The 25,502-nt window shown below is 27.4% G+C and overlaps 3 protein-coding genes across 3 annotated transcripts; 2 read left to right on the top strand and 1 right to left on the bottom strand.

The window, feature by feature from the left end:
- Positions 1-528: 528 nt before the first annotated feature.
- Positions 529-4,248, top strand: LOC128956669 (MFS-type transporter SLC18B1-like; the record flags this gene model as incomplete). Its single annotated transcript, XM_054302384.1, has 12 exons — positions 529-547; positions 662-747; positions 1,175-1,270; positions 1,536-1,609; positions 1,666-1,813; positions 1,898-1,966; positions 2,133-2,235; positions 2,354-2,493; positions 2,654-2,847; positions 3,094-3,189; positions 3,948-4,022; positions 4,203-4,248. Coding segments are annotated over exons 1-12 (1,146 nt in total), but the record flags the coding sequence as incomplete, so codon positions are not given.
- Positions 4,249-9,850: 5,602 nt separating this feature from the next.
- Positions 9,851-10,258, bottom strand: LOC128956668 (cytochrome P450 3A19-like). The gene has a single exon (XM_054302383.1). The coding sequence runs from the start codon at positions 10,256-10,258 to the stop codon at positions 9,851-9,853; it is 408 nt and encodes a 135-aa protein (XP_054158358.1).
- Positions 10,259-11,335: 1,077 nt separating this feature from the next.
- Positions 11,336-25,115, top strand: LOC128956667 (uncharacterized oxidoreductase MexAM1_META1p0182-like). Its single transcript, XM_054302382.1, has 3 exons — positions 11,336-11,818; positions 11,894-12,000; positions 24,887-25,115. The coding sequence occupies exons 1-3, from the start codon at positions 11,336-11,338 to the stop codon at positions 25,113-25,115; spliced, it is 819 nt and encodes a 272-aa protein (XP_054158357.1).
- Positions 25,116-25,502: the final 387 nt, after the last annotated feature.

Below are 25,502 nucleotides of genomic sequence, written 5' to 3'. Positions count from 1 at the left end.
ATATAACAGCTCCGGTATGCGGGAACAGTGATATAAATTATTACATATCAAAAAATATAAGAGATATTGAGATTTTATATTAAAAAAATTATAATATTAAACTGATTGAACTGAGGTCATCAATTGTGTGAAATTTTGCGGTCAGCTATATTAAACTATTATAATTTGAATCATTTAGTAAATTTTTTACAAAAAAAATTTTGTTGAGAAAATTATAAATTCATGTATCTAATGATCTTGTTTCGTTGTAAAAATATAGTTTAAAAGTTTAATAATAAATAAAAACCGTGTCAATCATTTTTTGAAACCAAGTTTATTATGACTTAATACTAAAGTACTATATATATATACGCATTGTCTACAGTAAATGCATAAATAATTATAGCCTTTAAATAATTTTGTTAAGAATATAATTATTAGAATACAATTAATTTACTAAAAAATATTTAATTTTATTTTCAATTTTTGAATCAAATATTAATAAAATTATTGATATTACTAAAATAAAATTAATAAAAATAATTTCTAATGGAATTACAAACTAATAGTACTACTACTACTACTCCTAATATCTCTAATAATAATAATAATATTGATAATAATAATAATAATAATAATAATAAGTTTTGTTGTAATTTTTTACGTATATTTAATATAAAAGATTTTTTACTAATACTGTTGATATGTTACGGAAATTTTTGTATCGGAAGCGCTTATTCATTGTTAGCGCCGTTTTTTCCAACTGAGGTAAACAAATAAATTTTACTTAAATTATTATGGAATAATGTATATAAGTTATAATTAATGTAGATATATTTAATAAGCGTATAAACGGGATCGGGAGGAATGGTTAATAAGGTTCCCTTGATCACATGCTACACCTAACCTAACCTAACCTGTTTACCCGAGCATCTGAACTGACCTTTATTCTTGAACTAACCAACTACTAGAACTGACTATTTACCCGAACCGCTATGACTATCCAATGTCCGAACATTTTATTACTTATTACAATTGATTAGAATATTTCTATAGATATTAATTATGGAATTTTTTATTATTATTATTAATTATGTAAATAATAAAAAAATGATATTTTTAATTTTTGTACTTAATTACTCTTACTGTATTTATGATGTATTTATTTTTGTTTTTTTTAATATATATAAATTAGGCAAAAGTTAAAGGTTTAAATGAGACATGGATTGGCATTATTATAGCCGAGTATCAAATCGCCTTATTTTTTGGTGCAGCAATTTTTGGTAAATTTGTAAGTTTGTGAAATCAATAATACTATCATTAGTTAAAGTTAATAAAATTTTTAACAATAGTATAATTTAATGTTTCTTTATAATTATATATTATTATTAATATTATTAATAATACTATTACTATTATTATTATTAATTTTATTATTAATATTATTATTATTAATTTTATTATTAATATCATTATTAATATCATTATTAATATCATTATTAATATCATAATTAATATTATTATTAATATTATTAATAATATCATCGTCTTAATAGATACCACCGCTGAGCACAAAGTTTAGTATAGTTAGCGGTCTATTAATAGCCGGTATTTGTTGCGCTATATTTGGGTATGTATTATGAATTACATCGACTTTTCATTATTATTATTATTATTATTAATTAGTGTACTTCAATGGGTACCATCGGGAACACCATTCATAGCAATAGCAATGGTCAGTCGTACATTTGAAGGGTTAGGTTCGGCCGCATATTTTGTCGGTAGTTATACTACTATATGTATGAAATTTCCAAAACATATATCAAAATTATTTGTACGAAATTTAAATTAACTTATTCTTATTATTTATTATTACTTATTAATATTTATTATTACTTATGATTACTGACTATTTAAGGCCACAATAGAGATGTGTTACGGTGTGGGTATGATAATTGGTCCAGCAATCGGTGGTCTATTACATCAAGTAATTATAAATTTATTTTTTTTAGTATTATTTTTAATAAATTTAATTAGCTGTAAATATTATTTATTTTTTTTATTAAATAGATTATTTTTACAAAATGCTGTATATATATTATATACAGTGTATATATATACAGTATACCTTAAATTTTTTTATTATTAAATAGTTAGGTAATAGCAGTGGTTTATCGTTTTGTTTGCCATTTTTTGTGATGGCATCACTCATATTAATTGGTGTACTATTGATGATAATATTGTTTCCAAATAAAAGTAAATGTTTTTATTTATTTATTTATTTTTTACATATTTAATCCAATTATTAAGTTTTATATAATTATACTAAATAATAATTATTATAAACTTATTACTATTTTTTTTAAATAAACAGATGACAATTTAACTCTAGAGAGGACAAGTGTTTTTAGTATTTTAAGCAATTTTAATATAACATTAAATGTCTTAATTAGTGTCAACTGTCATCTGCTAATTGGTTTCAATGAGGCAACACTTGAACTACATTTGGAAACTGTATTTATTTATTTAAAAAAAAAATTATTTATAACTATATTTATATAATATTAATTTATTAAATTATTTACATAACCATTACGTATATATATATATATATATATATATATATATATTTATTTATTTATTTACTCTATATATATCACAAAAAAAATAACAGATTCAAAAGCTATCACCGATAACTATTGGCGCCATATTTATCATATCTGGTGTATTGTTAGCACTGTTTAATCAGGTTTGGGCCTATTTTGCTGATAAAATGCCAAACTGTCATCCATTATGTCTAATAGGCTGTATATCATCGTTAATATCTATGATAATTATTGGTCCAATGCCTTTTTTCCCCATTCAATCGTAAGTAATAAAATTATTATTAATTGTTAATTATACAGTATATATATATATATATATATATATATACTGTATAATTAATTATTTTATAATTATATATTATATTATATTATAAATTTATATAATTACTATATAATTAATATATATATATATTCAAAACTATTTTTAAATATATTTTCGTACAATTGACTAAATTAAATTATAATTATAGATTTAAATGAAATTTTTTTTATAAAAAAAAATATTTAGAAAACTCTGGTTAACAATACTCGCACAGGTATTTGTGGGTCTGGGAATGGGCGGTCAATTTGTCGGCAGTTTTGTACAAGGATTACGCGAAACATTGTATGTATTAATATTATCAACAACAAAAATTTTTTTTAATGATTTTAATTTATTGTTTTTAAAAATAATTAATTAAATGGTATTATGATTTAATTTTTAATTAATTATTATAATTAAAAATGTTGTATGTCTTTAAATATTTAAATTTAATATATATTTTTCTAAACTTGTAAACCTAAATATTAATAATTTGTGATAATATTTTGAGAGTATTGAAAAATTAAGATAGATATATATTTTTAATTATGGAAGATTTATAGGAAATTTATCGGGAATTTATCGGGAATTTATAGTGAATTTACTGAGAATATAAAGGAAATTTAATGTAAATCTAGTGGGAATTTAGAAGAAATTTAGTGAAAATTTACTCAAACTTAATAAAAACATTGTCGTCTAAAAATGCAATAAAAATTGTTCACTCCCTCTATGCGCAATCCCAATATTTTTGAGTATATATATATATATATATATATATATATATTTGCAATTTTGCCCCCTCTATACCCCTAATTTTGAATAACTTGCATCGAACAACAAATTTGATAATTACATATTATTTAAACATTTTGTTTATAGTGTAAAATTTACACTGTAAATGAAAGTAAGAAAAAAATAAATTTTTTTAAATGTAAAAATATTTCTAATCACTTTAATTTTATAAAAAAAAACTAGTTTTTATTAAATTATTTTCAGCTAAACTGTATTATTTTTTGTTTCTTAAATTTATTAATTATTATTTTTTTAAATAATTTTTTTAGAAAGTCCGGATTTCCCGATAATGTTTCCACATATGCAGTAGTTTCCGGTATTTTTTCATCATCATTTGCAATGGGGTATAATATATTAATTTATATATAAATTTACACATTATATTTGAATTTTATATTTAAAAAAATATTTAATTTAATTGACTAGCTATTTATGATTTGTATAATAATAATAATAACTATCTATGAATTTTATTGATATCTTAATCACTGTACTTTAACAAAAATTAAAAAATCAATAAATAGATTGTCAATTGGTCCGGGAATTGGTGGTTATATGGTTGAAAAATTGGGCTATCGATGGGCTACAGTACCCATAGCTGGCCTACAATTAGTTATGGTAAATTTTATATAAAAATTTTTTTTATTATAGATTAATTTTTATTCAATATTGTTTTTTTAAAAAATAGATTATGTTAATAATTTTATACAATTTATGGGCAAAATATTGGAAATAAAATTAGATATTTTTTTTATAATTTATTATTATATACAATACTGTATATAGAAAATTATAATAGTTATAAAGTTATATAATTATAGTGATAATATTAATAATATAAAATTATATATATATTGTTATATTTTTTAATTTGTAAACAAACAAAATTTTATTTATTATATTTGAGTAAATTTTAAATTTTAATAAAATGTTGAATTATAATACAAACAAAAACATATTTAAATATATTTGAAATAGATATTAGTATATAATTTACTAATAATACAGTATTATTTTTTATAAAAATTAGTAAATTAAAATTTTTTTTTCTATAATATGTAAGAACTGAAGTATCGTTTTAAATACTTAATGTTTAATAATCTTAATGAAAAAATATTTGTTAATTATTAAAAAAATTAATGATATTATATTATTTAAACAATTTAATTATTAAAAAATAAATTTAACAACATAAACTACTGTATTATTGTAATTATTTAAAAAACAATTTTTATTAATACTAAATTATATTAGTTTATTTTTAAGTTATGCATAGTCATTACTAATTGTACTATTCATATTAAAAAGTACAATTAAAATTATTATATTTTATAGTTTTAATTTAAATTGCATTAATATATATATGCATATATATATATTATTATTATTAGATCACAAATTAGTTTTAAAACAATAATTATTAAAAAAATATAAAGTTATACAAAAAAAAAGTTTGGATAACATTAAATGAGTGGATCTCTTAAAATGAATACGGTATCCCATATAGGGATCTCATGAGGAGCTCAGGGAGCAAACACAACTTATAAACAAAATAGATATTAATGTTTTTTTTAAAGTTAAAACTATTTATTATTTAGATTTAAATTTTTTCCCTTAGGCGTGGTTCACATATTACGTTCGCACTTGAGGGGAGGGGGGGTTAGTCAAAGCGAACTTTTGCAAACAAGGGGGAAGGGAGGGGTAAAGACTTTAAGAACGTTCGCATTTAGATAATATCTTATATATTGTGGGGGGTTAGGGTCAAGCGAACGTAATTCTTTTAAATGACTACATGCGAACAATTGCAAACATAGGGGAGGGAGGGGGTCTAGATTTCTTAAAAAGTGCGAACGTAATATGTGAACAACGCCTTATGTTTTAGAAATATAATAAAAATTATTTGTTAAGAGATTAAAAGTTAATCTTTTAATTTGAAAAAGTCAACTGATATGACCAAAAAAATTTTAAATGAAACATAAAGACGCCATTTTGTAGTCTAAATATATTTAATGTTAATAAAAAAAATTAACTATTAATTGTAACTTTAGTTATTATTTTATATTATTTATTTCTAATAAACACGTGTAATTATCAATAAATAAATTTTAGTTAATATTAACTAATAATAACTAATAATATAACTTAACAAGGTTAAGCCATTAGAAAATGCTAGAAAACATTTATGGAAAAAACTTCAATGCAATAAATAAATAAATAAAGATATAAACTATAATAGTCATGGTGAGTTATAAATATTTTAACATACTTATTAGAAAACGCATTAAAATAATGATAATTACAATAAAATATAAATTAAAAAAAATTATATTATAAAAAAATATTACTAATTTTATATGCTCTAGCATCTAGTGATTAGTAATTATTGAATTATTTTTTAGGCACTTTAATCAAATAAATATATGTCAGATATATAGAAATTTAAGTTAACATTATTTTTATGATTATTAATAATTCAATATTTTAAATAAATTATATTAACATTTCTATGAATTTAAGTTATACTAAGTTAACAATTGATATTTCAATTTAGCTATAATTTTAGAAATAGTTTTAAATACTTGTATCAAACTTTGAACACAAATATGCCGATAATTTTATCCCACTATTTCTAATTGTATATCATATACACCGACAGTACATACATAAATATACTGTACATTAACTTTTATTATATCTATTTTTGTTTAACAATTTATAATTAAATACATTTACAAAACATACTGTAAGCACACATACATACATATATCAATACAATATAAAATCAAACAATAAACAATAATCTAGGTCAAACTGACCCCACTATATGTTAATCAATTGACAACTATTTTTGTATATAAATGAGAGGACAACTAGTTATCGGTACCTCTCGATTAACTCCAGTTTGTGTATCAAATATACTGTACACACATTATACTGTATTTTGTTTTTAAAAGTTCTTACTAAATAAAATAAATGTTTTTTAATTCAAATAAGTTTTAATAAATTAATGATAACTAACCAAACAAAACAACTACAGTCTAGTCTGACAAGTCGGCAGGATAGTTATCTGTCAATATATCAATGTTTTCAAAATCAATTACTATAAAAGTTATTATTTTAATTGTGTTGTTGTTAACTACTGGAGTCATCGGTGCCAACATTTTCACCAAACTGTATAGTTTTGCCAAAAAAGCTATTATACCACTGGCAGTGACAGACATATCTAGGAGAGCAGTGCACGACATCATTAAAACAACTGATCAACAAAACATCCGTATAGACACCGAAACACTTGCAACTATATTGGCGCTCATCAACAATGGCCAGAAAACAAAGTCGACGTCGAGCACCGGTAGTCAACGAGATGGCAACTCAGAGGAACCCAAACCCGGAGAACAGCAATGAGACAACAGTCACTCAAAACAAACAACAGGATCCCGATGTAATGGACATCGCTTCTACGACATCGGACACAGATATCTATTTCAACAATTCATCACATTTTAACCGTAAGCCAAAAATGTAAATTTTTAAAGGCATAAGCGATAAGGTATCGATAAGGTAATTGAAAATACAATTAGATTATAAATACTAATACTTTTATATGAAAAAAAATTATTAGTTTATTTGATTTCTAGGTTTAATAGAGGTTTAAACGAAAAAAAACTACTTTAGGACATATTGTATAGGTTTTATATAAACTAAAAAAATGTTATCAGAAGTTTTAGTATATATTTTATTAATTAATACAGTTTTTGTTGTTTTTTCTAAGTCAATAGAAAAAACAATTGAAGGTTTGTATAATAATATAATTTTATTTTTGTGATTATTTCATTAAAAAAATTAATAATAAATTTTTTAATTAACAAATTAATAATAAATTTTTTAATTAACAAATTAATAATAAATTTTTTAATTAACAAATTAATAATAAATTTTTTAATTAACAAATTTTAGAAAATTGCAGAAAATTTGAAGATTTAGGTAAAATTATTATTTTTTAAAAAATGAAAATAACTATAATATATAACTAACAGCTATTAATGATTTATAATATATATTTCTATAGCTATAACACCGATGATGTATACTGACTGTACATTTTTGAATTTGTTTGAATGTAAGAGCGATGCGGACAGTAGTGTAGACATTGTCGAGATATTGATGCCCGAAGTGATCAACAATACAATGACATGTAATGGTATTATAACCGACAACCATAAGGACAATCCGTTTGATTTGGTGTTAAGTAATGGCGAAATACATACAGTTGTTTATACTGAATATAATCTGATTGTTACTATAATTGACGGTAAGTTTTACAACAACAACAAAATTAAATAAAAACTAGTTATACTGTGGGTATTACTTAAAGTTTTCAATATCATGTGGGGTATAGAGGGAGGGGTAAAATAGCAAAAATATTTTTGGCATATATAGTATAGGTTTACTGAAAGTTTTATTTTTGTGTAATTTAATTGATATAGTTATCTATTTTTTTTAAAAAAACTAAACAATTAAATATATACTTTTAAGTTTAGTAAGTTTAGCTTATATTAGATAAAATAGTTAATAGTAAATTATTTAATATTAAAATGTAGAAAATAAATAAATAATTTATTAAATTTAATTGATTTTTAATGCATAAAATCTAATATACAATTAGGGTGGGGTGAACATATGATTTATTGCATTTTGGTAAATTTAGTGGGGTAGTGGAGGGGCCGCTTAACTTTATGGTTTAAGACAATCGGGGAGAGAGGTGGGGGTGGGGTAACATACAAAAATGTGTATATCATAGGACGGGGGTTAAACCGGTTGTAGTCCTACTACAACCCCCTCTCCCACTCTTTGAAATTTTTAATATTAAACCTATAACCATCATAAACATAGGCGATACCTACTATCGTGAAGTTGGACTGTTCAATGATGGTCCCTGTGCTGGATCTAAACTACAAGGTTGGTCCATATATTTGCCACCCGAAGGCCAATGTATAACCAAACCGATGACCACTTCAAAGCCACTGTTCGAGCACTTGAAGATTACCGGCAACTGTAAGGCCACTTGTAGTGGACGTACCATTTTTTCATACAAACCAGGAGTTGTACCTTAAATTTTAATTGTTGTTGTTGTGGATAATAATAAGTTATAAGTAATTTTTTAGGGAAAAATTTTCTAAAATTTATTATAAAAAACTAATAATCAGTTAAATATCTATTTAAAAGATTATTATAACTTTGAAAAAAATAAGTCCATTAAATAAAATTATTTAAAACTTTTTGTTTGTTGTCGAATACATGCTTTTTAAAAATACAATAAAAATTTATACTTTACCCCTTACCCCCACCTAGTAAAAAAAATAATTTAAAAAAATCTTTTTTATTTATAATAATTTATGACTAAATTATAATTAACCTAATTTTTTAATAAATATATTTTATTTATGTTTAAAAATTGCTGATATCATATATATTATAATATAATAAACTAAATATTATAGTATTATATATTTAACGAGGTTAATTAAAAAAAATTATATAATAATAAAAATATATAATAACTAATAAAGTAAGTATTATTTTCATACTTATTTATAAAAGGAGAAAATATTTGTTAGATATGAAAAAAAATTATTTTATTTAATTTAAATTGTTTTAATAAAAACATAAATTCAAAACATAAATTTTTTACTCTATTTTTAAATTTTAAATTAAATCAAACAAAACATACTCAAAATATATGACCTAGCATATTTGAAAATGTATATATAATATATATATAAAAAAAAGTTTGTTACATTCAAAAAAAATCTAATACTATTATTAATTAGTAAAATAATTATTAATTTATTTTAATTTATTAATATAATATTATTGTATTATTAAAAATATAAAATTGTATTAAAAATGTATTTAAGTCAACGAAAAACTGTGTCATACAATAGAAATCGGATGTCATATTGTTTTATAAAATAAATTTTTTAATTTGTAATAATAATATTAGTAGTATTATACAGTAATAGTTATTAACTATTTTATTTGATATTTAAATATTTTCAATAAAAAAAAGTTATTGTATTAATTGAATGTTAATATATTTGTATTATATTTTTACTACAAAAATAAACTATTATAATCTATACAGCAATATAGGTTTGTTTATCTACAAGTATTAATATATGTAATTTTCAATGTAAGATTGAATTTTCAAATTGATACATTTGGGTGCATTTGAAAAACTACTTATATGTACTTTGGTTGGTATATCTGTTTGTTCACATGTATTGAATCGGTATTTCAATACAAGTGTCGCGAGTGTTAGTTTGACGAGCATTTGCGCAAACCGTTTGGCAATACACTGTCGCGGACCCAAACCAAACGGTAAGAAAGCATAGGGTGTCAGTTGGTTACGGTTTTCCGGTAGAAAACGGTCGACATTGAACTGTTCGGGGTTTGGATAGTAGTCGGCGTTCATATGCATCGCATAGATACCAAACTCTATGGTTTCGCCGGCTCGGAGAGTGATGCCTGTGTGACGACCGCCCAATGTATAGTCATTTTTGGCAATACGGCCCTCCATTTATTATCGGCGAAAGTAAGCGCATTGTTTCGCATACGACTGCCTCGAGTAGCGGTAGATTTTGCAGCCGATCGACATCTAGTTGTCGATCGTCATTGTCGTCATGTTTTTTTTGTTGTTGATGTAATGACAACTGTCCTGATTTCATCGTAAAGTTTATTTTTTTGATGAACACTTTGATTACAGGCCAACTCATAGGTGGTAAACGATAGGGTAATAACTGTCACTCCATAGCCGCCAACAGTCAGAAACCAGGCATTGGCTATAACTTCATTGTCGGTCAAGTACTTTGTCATACCTATCATCGACAACAACAATCATTGAGCTGTTAATACATTATATTATTATTATTATTTTTATAAATAAATAATTAAACATAACTATATTAATTAAAATTAAAATATTAAAATTATTAGAATATAAATTGTAAATCCTACTTTATATCATTAATACAAATTAACTGTTATTATGAAACAAATTTGTGTTACAAATATAACATAATTAACTAAACAAATATTAATTATTTATTTTGAAAATTTATATCTAACAATTATCATAGTATAATAAACTCATATTTAGACATTTAATGTGTACTAGTTTATTTTTATTATTATCTATTTCTTAATTAAGTATTATTTTGTTTACTGTAATCAATTTTACTTATTTATAACATAAAATAAATATTATAAATGTTATTTTTCTTTTATAAATAAATATGATTTATATTTATATTTAATTTTTATATTAATATTAATTTATTTAAACTTATTTAATTAAACTTTTTAATATTATTATTGTATTATTATTTTTAATAAACTAAATATAAACAGAATTTTATTAATTAAATAAAAAATAGTAAATGTATTAAAAAAATATAAACTTGAAATGTAATGTTAATAAAAAAAATAATAATTTTTTGTTGTTGTTTTTAATATATAATGTCTACGTGTAAATTAATATATCTATTTACTTAGAATTTTTATTTTCAATTTATTTTTTTTGATGTTAATTATATGATAATAATAATAAATGTTAAGAAAATTTATAAAATAAAATTGTTTTAAATTTTAAAAAAATATGGAAATTATTACAAAAAGCGATGATTTCAATGGAAAAATAGTAGTGATTACCGGTTCGAGCAGTGGTATCGGCGCCGGTATGGCCGTAGAGTTTGCCAAATGCGGTGCCTGTGTTGTAGTCACCGGTCGTAATCAGGATCGGGTCACTGCTGTGGCCAATCGATGCCGTGCAGTGTCCACACTGTTGACAACAACAACAACAACAGTACTACCAATTGTAGCCAACATCTGTCTGGAGGCTGACTGCCAGCTACTGGTGAACAAAACTGTCCAAACGTATGGCCGGATAGACATTTTGATCAACAATGCCGACTGTCCAGACAGTTGCCAGCTTCTGGATCCAATGTTCAATGAAAAATTATACCAATTACTAGATATAGAGCTTAGGGCTACTGTCAGACTGACACAGCTATCAGTACCTTATTTAGAGAAATCTATTTTTGGCGGTAATATTATCAACATATCGGCTAATATATGCACAGTATGTTTGTTATTATTTTTATTAAATAAACTTATCTCCTATATCTGTATATATATATATATGTAATAATAATAGCACTCGATGGTTTCAATGCACTCTACGGCTAAAAGTGCACTACAAATGTATAGCAAGTGTGCAGCGGCTGGTTTGGCCTTCCGTGGTATACGTGTCAATGTTGTTGTGTAAGTGTGTGGGGAAGTGGGATGGGATGTGGTGGGGCGATACGGGAAAATAAATTTTAAAAAAATAAAATTATTTTTGTTTTTATATATTATATTGTCCGGTGACCACCGGCTATTCGGCGGATTCAGGCCAGCCGATGGTCAACCTCTTGATCAGTGATGCTTGTCACCGACCAACACTTATAGTATAACCTTACAATATAATATTTAACTTACTATTAAGTAATCGGTAGCCACAGTTATTATTAATTAAATAATAATATTTAATTAATAAATAACAATTTATTTTAAAGTAATCGGTAGCAAAAAGTTCAATGAGATTAACAGTTTATTAATAAATAATAATTTATTAATAATAACCACTTTATTATTAGATAATAATAAATACTTTAATAATAATTAAAAACTATTTTATTATTAAATAATAAACAATTTATTAAACAGTTAATTTAGTATTATTATTATAATAATAATTTCAATAATAATTGGTTAAATAAGTTATAAATTTAGATAATTTTCATGACATTAATTGCTGAGACCCGACGCCTGAATCAAAACTGTATTATAAAATACAGTTTATTTTATAATAAAAATTATAAATTTAACTAAAACATATAAGGTATATTCATATAACACCTTATATGAAACATCCTGCTTATTTATATAATATAAAACATTTATAAATAATAATAATTTAAAGTATATGTAATTTAAAATAAATAAATATTGCTTTTCATTTCATTGCCCGACCCTTAGATATTTGAGTCCCTTCAAATAAGTTACCAATAGTCGACGTCCGATTCGTTGCTTTCAGTTTGTTTTTTATTCATTTCTTGTCCATCAGAAAAATATATCTCTTCAATCAGCGATTCATTCCATGGTTTCAATTGTCTTATGTTAACATTCTTATGTTTTGAGTTTGTATTTTGTAAGTCTTTTATTTTACAAACTAATTTATTATCATATAGTTTTATCACTTCATACGGTCCTATGTATTTAGGGAAGAACCTTTCTGACATCCCTTTGACTCTCGGTTTTATTTTATAAGCAACTCTATCACCTATTTTATAAGTTGTTTCACTTTTGTTGTAATCATAATTAGATTTTTGCAAATCTTGTACGTCACGTAATCTGGTCTTTACAATTTCTCGGGCTTCTATTAAATCCTGTATATAACAAGCATTTGTTTCATATACAGCTTTTTTATCAATTATCGCTTCACTAGGAAGTCTTGCTCGTCTTCCATAGACCAACTCAAACGGTGTTAGTTTAGTTGAGGATTGTTTAGCAGTATTATACGCAAATACAATCTTAGGCAACATTTCGTCCCAGTTCCTGAATGCGCTGTCCAAGTAGTGAGACAGTAGTTGGGTGATCAGTCCACACGATCTCTCCGCCTGGCCATTGCACTGTGGGTGGTACGGTGTTGTAAATGCGTGTTTTACTTCAGTTATATTCATAAGTTCATTGACAATACCGGCAGTCATCTCCCGACCATTGTCTGTGATGATCTTCCTGACATATCCATGTCTATTGAAGAGTTCATCTTTTAACCAGTTTACAATAGTGATTGCATTCTTATTTGGTACCGCTTTCGCTTCAATCCATTTAGTAAACAAATCAACAAATACTATTACATATTTGTTACCGCTATAAGATTCGGTAAGTGAACCAAGTAAATCCATTCCACAGATTTCAAATGGTTCTGTTGTGATTATACTTTTTAATAAACCCGTCGGTTTATTGTAATCTCTTTTAAATTTTTGACAACTTTCACATCTAGCGACATACTTTCGCACAGATTTTTCCTGGTTTGGCCAATAATATCGTTCGCTTACTTTGCCGTAAGTCTTTCCAATGCCCATGTGTCCACCAGTCGGTTCATCATGGCATTCTTTTAATACGGTTTCCCTTAAACTTTTTGATAAACACAATAGTAGTTGAGAATTCCCTACTATGTCATGTGTTAGTTTATACAATACATCATTTTGTATTCTAAACTTTTTAATTTCTTTGTCATCGCGATTAGACAAAATACTTTCTTTAATTTTATTAATAAGAGTTGAACACCAGTTGTCATTGAGTTGTTCATTCTTGATATCAACTGCATCGTTAATAAATACGGGAAACTCTAATTCATTGTCAATATCATTTGAATCAATTTCATTATTAACTTTTATACGACTCATAGCATCCGCGTTACTATGTATTTTGCCATTTTTATATTCGATAGTATACGAAAATTGTTGTATAATAAGTGACCATCTGTTAAGTTTAGAATTAGGGTTACGTATTCTTGGTAGATAACATAGTGCACAGTGATCAGTCCTTATTATGACATGAAAACCAAATAAAAACTCCCGTAGCTTTTGAAGTGCCCATACAATAGCCCTTAATTCTTTTTCGGAAATTGAATAATTTACTTCGGCATCATTAAATAGTTTAGAAATATATGCAATATTTTTTTCTTTGCCATTTATTTCTTGTGAGTATACCGCACCCATTGCAAATTGTGATGCATCGGTATATAAAATATTTTTAGCCGTCGGATCATATAGTCCGATTATAGGTTCTGACAATAGTTTATCCCGTAGCAACTCAAACGCTAGTGTACAGTCGGGTGTCCAATTAAATTTACAAAATTTCCTTAGTAAATCAGTTAATGGTTTTGCAATTTTCGCATAATCTTTAATAAAGTTTCGATAGAATCCAGTGAGTCCAAGAAACCTTCTGACATCTTTTTGTGTTGTAGGTTTCGGGTAATTAATTAAAGCATTTAAATGTTTTAGACTTGGTTTGATACCATCATGTGAGATAATGTTTCCCAAGTATTCGATTTCTTTAGAAAGGAATTTACATTTATCCGAATTTATTCGTAAATCATGTTTATCATATCTCTCAAAAACTTCTTCGAGTTTTATCAAATGTTCATCAAACGTTTTTGAAAACACAAGTATGTCATCCAAATAACAAACACAACTTTTCCATAGTATATCTGACAGAACATACTGTAGATATCGTTGGAAACATGCCGATGCATTGGTTAATCCAAAAGGCATAACCTTATACTGGTATAGACCATAAGCTGTAATGAATGCTGTCTTAGGTCTATCATCAGGTGATACGGCTATTTGCCAGTAGCCTGACAATAAATCTATTGTAGAAAAATAGTAACAACCACTTAATAATTGTTGTGTTTCTGTTATTCTCGGTATGGGATGATTGTCTTTAATAGTTACATCATTTAACTTTTTATAATTGACGCAAAACCTATATTTCCCATTAGGTTTTGAGACTAAGACCACCGGGCTGCTCCACGGCGAGTATGATACTTCAATAAGATCATTAGACAACATCTCGTCTATTTGTTTCTTAATTTCTAATTTTTCAAAATGACTAGTAGGATATGCTCTTTGCTTAATTGGTTTGGCATCTCCAGTGTAAATATTTAATTGAATATCTTTAGCACCTTTGATCTTACTTAATGTTGTACCAAACAAGTGTTTATACTTGTTTATCAAATTTTTAAAACTTTCATTTTTGTCATCAACATTAGATAAAATAGTAGATAAGTCGGCATCATCGATATCTTCTGATTTATCAACGACAAGATTGACTCTATCTATAGAGATATCTTTGTTAGGTATTTGATAAAATTTCCCAATTAAGGTTTTTGCTTGTATTCTAAAACCATAATTTTTAGAATTATAGACCAATATTTTAAGCATTCCCCACTTTAATTCAATTAACGTTGAATTAATACTTAAATTTATTGTATTTAAGAAGTGTTTATTTGGTATAAAATAAACAAAATTGTGATCAACTTTAGGTAAGTCTGATACAACTTTAATTTTTTTAATAGCATTTTTCTTAAGCAATACATTTTCGAATGTAAAGACTAAAACCGCTAGAATTGAATTTCGGTGGTGGTAAATTGATTACATTATTCTTCAAATCAATAACCACTTTATTTAATTTTAAGAAGTCTAGTCCAATTAACATGTCGTCTTGCATATTGTTATAGATCATAAATGTATGTTCAAAAGTTTTATCTTTAAGAACAAACTTAAGATCTATCGATTTGTCTAATATGTGTAGACTATGATCCAATAACCTTATCTTATGTGGTTTATGATCATCCGATTGTACATCAAGTGATTCTACAATACTTTCTTTAATCAATGAGACAGTACTTCCTGTATCAACGACAGCGTTTATAATATGCGATTCGACTATTATTGGAACTTTTATTATTTCAGTTTTATCAGCAGTCGTAAAGTAAATACATTCGTTAGTCATTTCTGGATATATACTGAATGGTAAGTGTGTTTCTTCTTCGACAAAACTATCACACTCAACTAGTTTTGTCTCGGACTGTTTCCATGAAACTTTTTATCCTCGACTTCAGGACAGTCTCGACGGTAATGTCCAGTTTTACCACACTTATAACAAACATATGCTTTGTTATCTTGTTTAGTAGCTTGAGGTTTAGTAAAAGTTTTTCGTTTATTTTCATCTCTTACTTCTCCTTGTCTTTGTTTCGGTTGATACTTGTTTGATCCAATTGATGTTTCTTTCAATTGTTTCATCACCTTATCAGCCACAACTGAAGCTAAGTCTTGCTTCGGTTTATTTTGTTGTTCAGTTTTATTAAACTGTTTATTTTTAAATTGAAATGAAGTGTTCTTGTTTTTATTTTTATCGGACTTGTCATCATGAACGTATTGTACGCGTCCAAATTTTGGACGGTTATCGTATTTTCGCTCATCTTTGTCCTTTTTCATTAAGTCGTCACTTCTCTTAATAACTTTGTTTAATGCTTCAATAGTTTTGCATTCATAAGTTATTAGTTGACTATTGACTTCACGTCTGAGTCTCGGTTCCAGATTGTCAATTATCATCTGTATTGATTCACAGACTTCCATATTAGGTGCATATGTGTCAATCAAAGCCAGAATTTCATAGAAATAGTTTTGAAACGGTTCATTTTGTTTCTGTTTACGAGATCTGATTAGACCAATTGGTGATTTAACGATAAAAGTATCGTAGAATTTTTCCTTCAAAGCATCCAAAATTTCAGTTAAAGTAACATCAGTTTTTAGACGTATTTTTCTTATGTAGAAATATTTAGCCGCTGGACATTCCTCGAATGCGCCATACAAATTGGCCACTTCCTCTTCAGGTGTCCATTTTCTCATACGACTAACAGCCTTATATTCTTGAGACCATAAGGTAAAGTCTTTATCATCGGTCAGCTTAGGTATCGCTATTCTATGACTTTCTCTAGACATAGCGTGTAATGCAAACGGATTTTGTGTCGGCGCTGATGGTCTGAATCTCAGATCACCTGAATGGTGTGCCGCAGCCATTGAGTCGCTGGCGGCTGAGTTTATTTCATCATAGGTTACACTTTCGTCTGGTTGTTGAAAATGTCCAGTAGTTTCATCTGTAGCCATCTTTAATCAATTACATAAATACACAATTAATGCTGTAACTTATTTTATTGATTAAATATAGATTAAATATTGATTATAATATTTGAGATTAAATAATTTTAATTAAATAAACAATTGGTTAAATAATTAAATAATTAAATAATTAAATTAAATAAATTTAAATTTAAGCCATTGTCATCATCTCGTAATCATTTATGTTTCCAAACTGAACGTTTTGTTTGTTTCTGTTTTGACGTTTATTCCTTGTAAAATTCAACTTCAGTTCATGAGATGTTAATCTCATTGGTAAGTCAATAGTCTCAGATATTGAACTGAGGCTGCGTCGCGACATACTTGGAGTTTTGATATAGTATCCAACTATAGCATCACCAAAATTGACCATAGTAAATGAATTTGGTTTTCCAATTGTTTTGTATTTCAAATCCTTTACTTTACAAAAAACTCTTTGATTGACTCTTTTAATAGTTATATAATCCCGTGTTCATTCATTCCCTCGATGAACACTAAGGCTTGCAATTGATAGCAGTGTTCTTTGTCTTCATCACGAGTGATAACCCATTTGTTTTTAACATTAGGTATGTTAATTGATTTTACAAATGTTAAATCCATTTCAATCTTAAAGTTAAGATAAATTAATTCTGGTTTACTGAAAGCCAAGTAGCTTACATTATGTGAGTGACTCACAAATAGTGTAAATTTATCATCAACACTTTCATAATCATAATAGTTGGTATGACCACCCCAGTATTCATTGAATACCAGTTTTCGGCCAAAGCCATATTTTATAAACAAAATCAGCATTACAACCAATAGAATCAAAAATATAATTTCTATCATTGCGGTTGCTGATGATAGTATTGAGAGTATTTCATTCTTCAGGTAAGTAAACGGGTTTAAACGTTCAATGAATGTAGGCATTCCACGAACAGGTTTCGGAATAGTAATCACAAATCCGGCGCCCAATAATCGAAAATATCGAGTATAAGTAATAAATCCAAATATCATTACAAACGTAGTCAACATTTGAATGAATTCTCTTATGTTTGCAACGTACGACCAAAACATAGATTTTGTTTTGACTTCATATAGATTGCTTTCAATGTCTTTGATAATCTCTTTAATTGCCTGTTGAATTATCATTGACTTTTTTGAAATTTGTGTCAATTGGCCATCGCTGAGTACAGAGTTTCTGTGAATTAATGCAGTTTTATTAAACACGATGTCCAAATTTTCAAGTATTGATTTCGGAATCGGATCGAACCCTTCAGCAAATCGTTTGCTTATTTTATGTATGAGACTTGTTTTATACGACACATGTTGCATATAATGTGTAGAGTTAATAACCTCTGTATATGGTGCCAATAGTGTTTGACCAGTTTGTTCAATGAATAAATCACAGTTTGTATTCAGTATTACCACGTCGCACCATGATTGAATGTAGTTTTTTGTCGGAGTCTGGCGTCGACAGAGTTCGACATAATACGGAACGAGTTGTTTATGCATAGCATACGTGTGTTCACTGACCGGTATTACTTTATAATCATTATTTTTACGGTACATCACACTACAACGTTCAATGATTTCCTGTTCATCCCAGTCAAATATAGCCTTAGAACAAGGAGTAGGACTTTGAAGAGTCGTCGGAAAGTAAGTATAGCAAGTTTTTACACCAATTGTGTTTAAGCAATCCAGCGATTGTTGCATTATTTCATAATCAAGTTTACCGCTAACCTCATTGAAAAGCCAACTAACGTCATTTAAACCAAATGATATCAATGTATCATTATTGTCCTCGGTACTAAATTGACAATCATTTTTATCACACGGAATTGGAAAGAATGATGGTTTTATGATCGTATATTCATTCTGCACGTGTAATGGTTTGATTGGTATTTGAATGTGTAAATACAGGTATCCCTTATTATCGATTACTTTGAAGTAATTACCGGCTAAAGGTAACTGATAATATAGTCCAAAATCTTTTATAGCCAATGCCAGTTCATATCTTGGTGGGAGATTATTTTTAATATAAGTTAAAACTTCATTAAGTTTATCAAAACTTATTAATTTCTTAGGTAATTTTCCATTATTTAATTGCAAAAATATTAGATCCCATTCGCGGAGTGTATCCAAATGTAAATTCATAATTTGTTGCATTGAAATTGCTTGAATTGATAACACATTGTGTACGTGCTGTATTTGAGCATTAAGTTGAATATACGAAGCCATTGACTCGATTTGCAAATTCATTGATTCCTCAATTTGTTTTATTTTTGTGTCCACTGTTTCCGCTAGATTTCCAACAACCTTAGCTAATAATAGGGTTTGATTTGCGAGTTTAACTACATTTTTTTGTAAGTTACGCATAGTAGCTTCGAGTTCTTCAACTCTATTTTGTAAATTCCTATTCGAAAGCCAACTTGTGAACGCACCCGCTAAACCACCAACAATTAGTCCTCCAAGTGCTGCTAACCCAATAGAAAGTGTAATCGGCTCTCTTTTTACTCGATTGTGATTATTCAAAAATTCTTTTCTTGAATTTTCAATTATTTCAAGTGTATTCTCATATAAACCATTGTATAGTTTATAAATATCTGTACACATGTGACTTCCATTGTAATTCAATGGTGGTGTATCCCTAGCTCTGGGAGCTGTTGAGCCACTCGAGTAATGGTGATGTCTAAACTTTAAAATTTCACGTGTTATTTTATCCATGTAGTATTCAATAGTTATATAACTATTACCCCATTCATTGTCCATTGTTGTTTTTACAAGCGAATATCTTCTATTATTTACACATTCGTTTCGCGTAATATTTGGATCTCTTTGAAACATTTGTTCACATTTTTCCTCCATATTTGTTAAGTTTATAACGGGAAAATCAGGTAATTCTATACGTAAAAATACGTCCCATGATTTTTCAAAAATAAGTGCTGTTTCTGTTTTAATAAAATTTATACCATTGACTGATGTATTAATCAAATAAGTATCATTAGTAAACTTTTTTGTTGATTTTGGGGTTTGAATAACAGGATTATCATACATGAACCCTTTCATGTTACTACTCTTTTTAGATTTTATGAAATTCTTGAATCGATCTGGCAATCGGTTGAATTCTGAGAAATCTTCAACAATTAATCTTTGTGTTTTGTTTGCAATTATACTCATATCCACATTTAATTTTAGTGAGGTATCATTGATTGATTGTATAGTTGTATTTCCAGTAGAATTTTGTTCTGACAAAGAAATATTTACAAAATTTTTTAAAGTTGAATTAAAGTTTTCCACATTTTCATTTGAATAATTTAACTCGAGTTCAGTATCAGTAACAGTATCAATATCGGTAATATTGTCCAATAGAGATGGTACAGTATTAGTAGGATTGTTCAATAACGATGGTATAGTGTTATTTTCCAAATCAATAAAACCAGAAGTAGTAACTTCAACTTTGGCTTTGCCTTTAGCATACGAACCAAGTCGTGTGCCACGTTTGACCACATAATGATTCTCAATAAATGTAGTCGATATAAGTAAGTAATACACAAGTTTAACTTTAAAACTTTTATTCATAATTAAATAAATTTAATTAAATTTGAAAAATTCGACAACTAATTGCGTTTAAAGTTAGGGTTGTCTGTTTTAAAGGCTTGTCGTATCCATTCATAAGTTCCATTTATAGGCATGATTTCATTGCGCAGAAACTTCACATAAATTTTAGCACAGTTGCGCGCATCAGTGATTGGATTGTGTCCGACATCTAGTGCCATCTCTTGAATCTGCTTTCGTAGCAATACATAACTTAAATACATTAAACCAATAGGTTGACCACTGTTTTCTTTCAAAATATCTTTCAAATCAATTATTTGATTATCATTTATGTGTCCAGATAGTTTAAGACATTTTAAATCGTTTACAACATCTAGTCCTACAATTTTTTTGTCTTTTAGTATTTCTTTAAGTGTTTCATTGACTTGATTGAACGGCACAGCTCTTTCGCCATGAAGTGTCGGGTGTAGACCTGACCATCGAGTCATATAGCTTTTTATTTCTTCGCGTTGATATTGAAATTTTGCGGCATATAATAATTGATTTGCATTTCGATTTAAAATTTTAATTTCATGAAATGCTATAACGGCTACATATCCCGCAAGTAGTTGGTTATCGTTGCCTTTTAATTTCTCGACATCGATAGCGACATATTTATATTTATTGATAATCTTTTTGTTAAATACTAAACCTTGTCGTCCACTTGACGTAACTTTAATTTTGATTGAATTTCCTTTCTCACAACTTTTTTCTGTGTGGCCATCTTCACCACATCGATAGCATCGGAAACAGTCATATATGTGATGCTTGTGTTTAAAACCCTTTTGTTTGCATTTACCACAAAAATTGAAAACTCCATATTTGTCTTTTACAACATATTTATTTTCTATTGTTTTATTTTCTGTTTAATTAGAATACAAGATTTGTTTACAATTTTATTGATTTATTGATAGTTTTAATTTTATCAATAGACAGAATTTTAGTACAGTAAATTCTGTGAAACTCAGTTAATAAGTCACGTTTAGCTTGAGTTTCAGATTTAGACTTAAGATTAATGTGTATATCTAATTCATAGATATCTAACACACCTTTGAAACGGCCATCAACTTTATTGTGGACAATACTTGAATAAGTTTCCAGACCATAAACTTTGGTTAATCCTCGAAAGATATCATTTGATGGTTTCTTAAGCTTTGATCGATTATCTCTTGTAACAGTTATGCTATCCGGATTTAGAATCGCACTACGATAAGTGTCTCCAATTTTAACAAAACGCGAGTCTTTGTCTACTTTGTGATTGTTAAGATTGACCACATGACCGAACCCTGATTGTGAGACATAAATAATTTTTGTTTTTATAACAGCAATGTTTACAATTGTTTCAACAACCGGTATATAATACTCCAATGTTTGAGTATATTCATTATAAATTTCGATTTGCTTTGGTGCAGATATAACAATCAACTTGTTACCACTTATCTTTAAGTGTGTAACACCTTTACCGATAGTCGTAAATGAACGGCTAGCGCTTGCTTTAAAACCAAGATTGTGATAAACAGCTATCACATTACTAATAGCATTACTATTAGTAGATGTAACTCTATCAGCAATATAACAAAATCGATGGCCAATAGCCATGGACATCCTATCACACACACGGGCATCAATGTTTATGTGATATAATCGATATATCTCCTGAAACATTCCGTGATTGAATGTAAACGCAACAACAGCTATGCGATCGGGAAATTGTATTAGGTATGGAGTGATTTTACTGAAATCTATGTAGTCTAGCAACGTAACAGATTTAATAGTCATATTTAAGTTTACAAGTGGCCGTATTCCAGTAAAATGCCTGTTGACCATGTTTACCCTCATTACTTGGCCATTTCGTAGAAACAGTAGCTTGAAAACTACCTCAGTAACAACTTTAACAACAGGTATGAACAGGTTTTCAGTGTGTATAACCTTTCCCGTAATGTCATCGAATTGACAAATTTGTGTCGAACTGTTTGCAATAATAAAATCCTTTGGACATTTAGGCTTAATTTCGTCAACTGGTCCTTTGATGCTGAGATATTTAACCCTTTCTGGCTGTTCGTTATCATACTTGTACTTATAGATGCGGCCATTTTTGCACCCGATGTACATACCATCATTAGATACAACAAATGTAGTAACTACTTTATCGCTTACATAAGTATATCGTTTAGAATTTGGTTCTCTCTTTGGTAGGTTTTCGTTGTCTCGATATGTTATCTCAAACTTCGCCCGATTGTACTTATGTAGTAAATAAAATTTATCGGTACGTTCGGGTTTCTTAGTAGGTTTTTCTGAGTCTCCGCCAACCTTAGTTTGCAATGTGCTGTTAGTACTAATCGATTTCTCATTTGACTTATTCGGTTCAATACGTGTTTGTTTTATTGTTGATACCGATTTATTTGTAACAATTTGATTAGCAGCTATTGTATTAGAAGATCCAGGTTTGATCAATGCTTTCTCAGTAGCCAACACTACTGACCGAATTTTTTTATTTGTGTCACTTTGTTTATTAGAAGCATTTGAATGGTCTCGCTTATGTGCATTACTTTTGTAGGTTTTTAGCCGACGGTTACGGTGACCGTCTGGCCGGTCATCAACAGCTGGCTGAGTTGCACCACAATCAACTTGAATACCAACATCTGTTTTTTTTACTAGTATCTGCAACAGTGTTGAGTTCAGATATCATCTCTGATATCTCCATTGACTCTTCAATTGATTCACCATTGAGAATCGTATTTATTTCCTCTGACACCGATACGAAATCAATGCCAAGTGCCTCACAGATGACACGCTGTACATAATCTTGAGATTCAGCAGCAGTGTTTTGATTGTCATCTGTTTCCATATCTTGAGGTGTATTTGATATCGTTACTGTTATCTCATCGAGTTCCGGGTCCATTGTTCACAATGTCTGAAAATTTAGTAGATAATTAATATCTTGCGTAATAAAAAAAAATTTTTACGGCCCCGTCCGTCAGCGACGGAAATAAAAAAAATCGTATGCTTTACTCAAGCCGACTGAGTCATCAGGCTGTCTCCAACCCGACCCGATAATTGGTATGACTCAGTAAATACAACTCTATAATTAATGTCTATCCCTCGACAATTAATTACAATTGTTTTATAAAACCCAAGCGAGTGCGGATTTTCATCCTACACCGCCGCCAACCATATGTCCGGTGACCACCGGCTATTCGGCGGATTCAGGCCAGCCGATGGTCAACCTCTTGATCAGTGATGCTTGTCACCGACCAACACTTATAGTATAACCTTACAATATAATATTTAACTTACTATTAAGTAATCGGTAGCCACAGTTATTATTAATTAAATAATAATATTTAATTAATAAATAACAATTTATTTTAAAGTAATCGGTAGCAAAAAGTTCAATGAGATTAACAGTTTATTAATAAATAATAATTTATTAATAATAACCACTTTATTATTAGATAATAATAAATACTTTAATAATAATTAAAAACTATTTTATTATTAAATAATAAACAATTTATTAAACAGTTAATTTAGTATTATTATTATAATAATAATTTCAATAATAATTGGTTAAATAAGTTATAAATTTAGATAATTTTCATGACATTAATTGCTGAGACCCGACGCCTGAATCAAAACTGTATTATAAAATACAGTTTATTTTATAATAAAAATTATAAATTTAACTAAAACATATAAGGTATATTCATATAACACCTTATATGAAACATCCTGCTTATTTATATAATATAAAACATTTATAAATAATAATAATTTAAAGTATATGTAATTTAAAATAAATAAATATTGCTTTTCATTTCAATATATATTTATATTATAACAAGTGTTTGCGTAATCAATACGGAAACCATGTCAGACTATGGTATTACCAATGATGGTCTGGCCAACTATGCTGCCCGTCTACCAGTGCGTCGTGTCGGCCAAATCGGTGATGTATGGTCAGCGGTTAGTTATTTGTCCTCTACACGGGAAGCCGGTTTTGTTACCGGTTCAACTGTTCGGGTAGTCGGCGGCGAACACGTGGCGCACGTGTTTGTCGAACAATATTTATAAATTGGTTATTAAAAAACAGATAGTATTTATTTATTTTTTTAATAAGTTTAATAATATAATCATTAACAATGTAAAAAGTAATACTAAAAATGTTAGCATTGAATTAGAGTTGTAAAACTATGTTTAAATAAAATATTTATTAATATTTTATTTATTATTAATATTGCAAAAATAAAAACATTTTTTATAACATATACAATATTAGATATTAATATTATTACAGTAAACAAGTGTACAACAGATAATATAATAAATCTGTAATTTAAAAATTATTTATTGTTATTGTTATTTATTTTAATACTTATAAAATATAATGTAAAATAAAAAAAATTATTGCTTGTTTTTTATTGCAAAACTTTCTTATGTTATCATGGTAAATTTATAATT

This window comes from Oppia nitens, unplaced genomic scaffold (genome assembly GCF_028296485.1).
Source record: "Oppia nitens isolate AA-2021 unplaced genomic scaffold, nextdenovo-longstitch-racon4-pilon3 scaffold32_pilon_pilon_pilon, whole genome shotgun sequence".
NCBI classification, from domain to species: domain Eukaryota; kingdom Metazoa; phylum Arthropoda; class Arachnida; order Sarcoptiformes; family Oppiidae; genus Oppia; species Oppia nitens.
The sequence above is the reverse complement of the archived record's forward strand: the minus strand, read 5'-3'. Positions and strand labels throughout refer to the sequence as shown.

Excerpts from the sequence above, each read along its gene's own strand:
- LOC128956668 (XM_054302383.1), bottom strand. The coding sequence starts at position 10,258 with ATGGAGGGCCGTATTGCCAAAAATGACTATACATTGGGCGGTCGTCAC.
- LOC128956667 (XM_054302382.1), top strand. The coding sequence starts at position 11,336 with ATGGAAATTATTACAAAAAGCGATGATTTCAATGGAAAAATAGTAGTG. Across the intron at positions 11,819-11,893 it reads TATCGGCTAATATATGCACA|CACTCGATGGTTTCAATGCA; the intron begins GTATGTTTGTTA and ends TAATAATAATAG. Across the intron at positions 12,001-24,886 it reads ATACGTGTCAATGTTGTTGT|TGTTTGCGTAATCAATACGG; the intron begins GTAAGTGTGTGG and ends TATTATAACAAG.